The sequence below is a fragment of the Poeciliopsis prolifica genome, unplaced genomic scaffold (genome assembly GCF_027474105.1).
Source record: "Poeciliopsis prolifica strain line A6 unplaced genomic scaffold, Auburn_PproV2 SCAFFOLD011, whole genome shotgun sequence".
Lineage (NCBI taxonomy): Eukaryota > Metazoa > Chordata > Actinopteri > Cyprinodontiformes > Poeciliidae > Poeciliopsis > Poeciliopsis prolifica.
Genome location: NW_026562386.1, coordinates 405,707 through 410,960, shown reverse-complemented (window position 1 = coordinate 410,960; position 5,254 = coordinate 405,707). Strand labels below are relative to the sequence as shown.

At 40.1% G+C, this 5,254-nt stretch overlaps 1 protein-coding gene across 1 annotated transcript; it reads right to left on the bottom strand.

Annotated features, from left to right (window-relative positions):
- Window positions 1–883: 883 nt before the first annotated feature.
- LOC129364044 (vitamin D 25-hydroxylase) lies at window positions 884–4,853 on the bottom strand. Its single transcript, XM_055036438.1, has 5 exons — window positions 4,526–4,853; window positions 3,908–4,049; window positions 3,170–3,802; window positions 2,739–3,068; window positions 884–1,875 (listed from the first exon to the last, which is right to left on the bottom strand). The coding sequence occupies exons 1-5, from the start codon at window positions 4,760–4,762 to the stop codon at window positions 1,658–1,660; spliced, it is 1,560 nt and encodes a 519-aa protein (XP_054892413.1). The 5' UTR covers window positions 4,763–4,853; the 3' UTR covers window positions 884–1,657.
- Between the last annotated feature and the right edge of the window lie 401 nt (window positions 4,854–5,254).

The following is a 5,254-nucleotide window of genomic DNA, read 5'->3' as shown; positions in this document are numbered from 1 at the left end:
CAAAGACTAGACTCAGTTTTGAGAATACCTTTCCTTGTTAAATTTTCACATCTTTCTTTATGATTCATTTTAACGCGACATGATTTCCAGTTGCAACAACCAGATTTTACATCTGCTTTTTGGTGTATAGACCTCCTCCTTTTTTCTCCGAACATGCAGTGTCTGTAGCCAAAGAGCTCTGGTTTTGTCATATCCTTGGTAAAGACCTGTTTCGAGGATGGATAATCTTTCTCTCGGATGTTCTTAGGAAGATGTAGTTTGGTTTGAGGTGTTTTTTCTACAGAGGTGGAATTCTTCCTGGACTGCAGTTCATTTCTGTGCAGGGCTTTAGCAATAGTTTTCATTGAGGTTAAGTCATTCATTTCTGTTTTGGCAGATGTTGTGGGGTCTTTAGACACATCTGTCACTAATTTTCATTAAAGGCTCTTTCACCTCTGCGCTCTGCCAAACTTGTTCTGTGGTTTGCTGCTTTCTTTCAATTTCTTGACAATACATTCCTTTAGTTCTTGACATTTGTAATTGCCTGTTGTCTGATGTTTGAATCCTAAGAAAGAACTAAAAAGCAATTTGAAGTTGGCCTATTGATGGTTATGAAGTCCAGTTGTGGTCTTTTTGTCATTCTATTAAGTTATTAACATTGTTGTCCAACTGTAGTTTGGTATCCCAGATTTCTAGAATCTATTAAGTGTTAGATTCTAGAAATAATTTATACTGAACAGTGATTTTTTCACTTTAAAAAGAAGACTTTTTTTTCCTCAGACGTGACCCCAAAGATGTTTGAGTTTTCTTCGGGTTACATTCTATGAAATGTTTCTGCTAGTGATGCATCAGAACAGTTGGGAGTTGTGAAATTAATAATAACATAGAAAAACACAAAGGCTCATTTGGGGAAAAAATAGCATTTAAGAATAACATTTTTGAAAGAAAAGGAAGGGCAAATTTATGAATACACACACAAAAAATAAAATGAACATGTACACTACCAGGATTCCAAAAATACAACAAACATGTTACATATAAACAAAATATATTATTTTGTTTATATAAACTGATAAGCACCATTTATCAGAAACCAGTCTTGCAAAGTCAGTTTCTAGAAATTCATCAGGGTTGCATTTGCTTTCTAAGAGAAAGATTTTCCACATAGCACTATCCCTGGAGAAAGGTTCAGAGTCAGTCCAGATGACGTAAATCTTGATCTAAAGCCAATTCCAATACACAGTTCAGAACTTTCTTGGAAAATCCATTAGTCCCATTTGGCCAGACATGCTGTATGAATACCTGGTGTCATTAATCTCCCCAAAGCTGTCCTACAACATCACTGCTATGAACCATCATTGGTGTACATAATATAAATCATTGACCTAAACCATCGCCGCTGCGCCAAGGTTTACAGGTATTTTGTTTCTGGTTGCAGGAGCTCAGGGAATTAAATCGATAGCCCATCCGTGCTCCCAGGATGTCCATTCAGATCCTGGTGCCTCCCCTGCTGTTCAAAAGTACTGTGCAAACATGCATATGTGCTTATAAACAATATATCTATAGCACTTGAATAAACTATAGCACTGTGTTAAGATGTCAGTGGGCATATGGATCACCAAAAGTCCTTTAAAAGATGAATATGCGCAGGTGATTCTGTGCACTGCAGCCAACGAACCTACTTGTGGTAAGGAGTTCCTTCAGAGCATTGGAACCTCTGCTGCCTGCGGATAGCACAAATGGAGTAAGGTTTGGGCTGTAGGGTCATTCCAAATTGGGGAGTTATAGTTGGAATGGTTCGTGGAGGGAACTGAAGATGAAACCTCTGCAGCAATGTGGTGAAAAATAGGAACATTTCCATGCGGGCCAGCTGCTCACCCACACAGTGACGCCTCCCTGAAAATACAAAATGTGCTCATTTAAACTCATGCTCACGTAGAAATAACTGAAACATGTGGCTACCATGTCCTTAAGTCCAAATAAACTAAAGTTCATAAAGACATTACAGAAGGGAATCATGTAGGTTTTCAGAGATAAAGAATGAGTCCAACATGTAAAAAAAGTTCTCCACATGTGGACATGAACATATATAATATAAGCTGGATGCACAAGTACACATAAAGTAGGCAGCATTTACTTAATGAGTATTCACTAACTAGACTGAAGGATGAGCAGAATACTGAAGGTTTGTAATTGAAGTTCAATTTTGAATTTTGTTGAGCCAACAATTGTTAAATTATAATCCCACTGAACCCAAAATTACAAAAAAAATACTGAGATTTAAACAAATTTTAAAGACTAATCAAAATAGAACAAAAGTTTAAAAAAAACTGAGTTATTGTTTTCTAAAAATAATATTCTGACTTTCAAGCGAAATAAAGATTTGTTTTAGAGAAAAAAGAAATTTAAGTAAAAAGAGTGATGCAAATCTAAAAGTTGTTGGTTGCCAGGTGTAACATGCACCTGGCAAGTACAGTAAATTGAAGGTAAGAACTAACCTAAAAGATGCTTTTCATTCATTTTTTATTTTTCCTTTACCTGGTTTTAAGCTAATAAGCAGAGGAAATTTCACAAGAGGCACTTAAGTATTTTCCCCAAATTGTAAAATGGTGACAACGTTTTAGGTGTAATTTACTGTTTAATAGTTTCAGGTAGTTAGTAAACCGTTTTTAAATCAGAATTTATAAAAAGGCATATTTGAATGTTTCTTTAACAAAATCTCAGTTTTTATTTCATAGGAAGAGCACAAGAACACTGACCTAAAGAGAACGGAAGGAAGGCCTCACGCCTTATGAAGTTGCCACTGCTGTCCAGAAACCTTTCTGGTAAGAAGACTCCTGGGTCGCTCCAGTACTTCTCATCAAAGTGCACTGAGTAGAGGTTTGTGATCACCATGGTTCCTTTAGGAATCTTGTAGCCATTGACTTTAGTGTCCTGGGAGGTGGAACGGAAAATACCAAGAGGCACAATGTTGCAGAAGCGAAGGATCTCATGCAGAACAGCCTCCACATAGGGCATCCTGTGCTTGTCCTCGAGAGAAGGTGGCCTCCCATTGGTCAGCACACTGTCGATCTCTTTGTGCACCCTCTCTTTGCACGGCAAAACAGGGAAAATTACTCATTTGTTCAAAACAGAGAAATGCATTTTGATCAAACCCACTTGTTTTAATGATGGTTCATCTTAGACTTACCTTGTATATTGGGGTAGAGGGCCATGTACAGCATGGCCCAACGCAGGGTGTTGGTTGTGGTCTCTGTGCCGGCGATAATGAGCTCCCCCACAGAATAGATGAGGTTCTCATAAGTAAAAGAACTCCTGGGATCTCCTGCGTTCTGCTCCAACTCGTCCAAATAGGCATCGACATAGTGGCGCGGTGCATGGGGCACCCTGCCTTGGGAAAATCCCATTATAACCTTCTGCAGGAAGTCATACACCACAGCAGCATTGTGGAACAGCTTCTGGTGTTTTCCAAAGGGCAGATATTCAATCCAAGGAAAGGCGTTGTAGAGGAGAGCCCACCCGCTGACAGCCAACTCCACGTTCTCACTGAAGATCTCAATCATATGCTGGAAGTTGCTGTCATCGTAGGTGAAACGCTGGCCAAAGATGATCAGATTGGTGATGTTTGACACGGCGTTGGTTACGAGGTGTTTTGGGTTGAAGGGCTTTCCCTTGTATTTGTCAATTGAATCAACTAAGAACATGCACTCTTCTGTGATTCGTCGCTCAAACAGTTTCTGGCTGCTGCCATAGTAACGGAAAGAGTTGCAGGCCAGCTTGCGATGATCAATCCAGCCTTTCCCGTACTTACAGTTTAGAAGACCTTTGCAAAGTGAGAAATAAAAACAAAACAAGTTGCATTATTCAGAACCCAACCACTGTCTCGTTCTATGAACTTGTGTATGAGAAGCATGAATCAGCAGCTTACCACCCATTTTGGTCATTTTATGAAATAGTGGCAGAGAAGGGCGATCAGCAAAAACCTCACTCTGGTGATAAAGGCATTCTTTTACACAATCATAACCATTTAATACCACTGTCATTATGCCTCCCAGGTCAAGACTGAAAATCTGAAAAAGAAACAGGAACATGAAGTCATTTTTTTTTCTCCTTCAGTCACACATATTTAATAATAGGGCTAAATTTGCAATAACTTTGCACACTAAATGCAAGCTTGTTTTCTTTTGTTTTTGTTAGTTGTTATTCATATATAACAAATATGCACGCATCAAAAATGCACGTATATTTTCTTATGCAAATATACATGCATTGTCAAATAATATTTAACAAAATCTGCATGGCTTAAAGGACGTCTATGTGGCTTCTTGGGAGGAGATTTTCGTTTCTCGGAACTCCTGATTTGTCAGCTGTCCTGCTTCAATCAAATCCTCCGGTCTGCCAAATGTTAGGGCGAGTCTCCTTTGTTCGTTTCATAGCTAATCCCAAGACTGTGCACGCTCGAAAGCGCGGAGGAGGGTCTTGCCCCGCACGGTTATCGAGCGGCGCGCCGCGCCGCGCAATGCGCTCCAGGGAGTTTGAGTCTTACCTGCCCGTGTACTTCGCTTTGCCTCTTGAGAAAGACGTGCGGCTCAGTGGCGAGAGAAAAAATGTTTCCTATAATAGGAATGGGAGACGGACCGGGAGGAAATCCAGGGGGTCTCCTCTGCTTGACGAACTGGCGCACCAGCAGGAATGCGAGGAGAACGACAGCCAGGCAGCTCAGAGCGAGCAGCGCCTCCGCGCGGGTCACCGGCATCAGGGACGGAGATTTTAGTGAAAACATATTTGCAAAATGCTCTCCTGCCTGCTAAAACACTCTGAACCGACCCCGGTTTCTTCTCCGAGGAACTGAAGCGCATATGTATCATCTTGCATTTATTCTATCCCCCGCCTCTAAGCCCAAGATTGGCCAGAAAGTTAGAGTCAACTGTTGATGAACTTTGCTCTGCTCTTGATCAATAATCTCCCTCAGTTAGATGGTTATGAAGTGGACTTTTTAAAGGTCATTTAAAATTACTGACAACTCTTGCAGTCGATACAGGCACCCAATGTGCAAACTGTTATTGATAGTAAAAATATTTTAGATCTCAAAAGCTGTCACATATCTATGAATTAGTATGACTTAGACAAACATGCAGGCAACAGTGCATGTTCTAAGATTATCAATGGCACATGCCATAATACACACCAGACAATTAACTGCAAACTTAAATCTGTTCCTGAGAAAGAAAAAAGGAATTACCCTCATGTGCATGTTAAGCAATCCCTGTTTTTA

Excerpts from the sequence above, each read along its gene's own strand:
- LOC129364044 (XM_055036438.1), bottom strand. The coding sequence starts at position 4,762 with ATGTTTTCACTAAAATCTCCGTCCCTGATGCCGGTGACCCGCGCGGAG. Across the intron at positions 4,050-4,525 it reads AAAGCGAAGTACACGGGCAG|ATTTTCAGTCTTGACCTGGG; the intron begins GTAAGACTCAAA and ends TTTCTTTTTCAG. Across the intron at positions 1,876-2,738 it reads CTTCCTTCCGTTCTCTTTAG|GGAGGCGTCACTGTGTGGGT; the intron begins GTCAGTGTTCTT and ends TTGTATTTTCAG.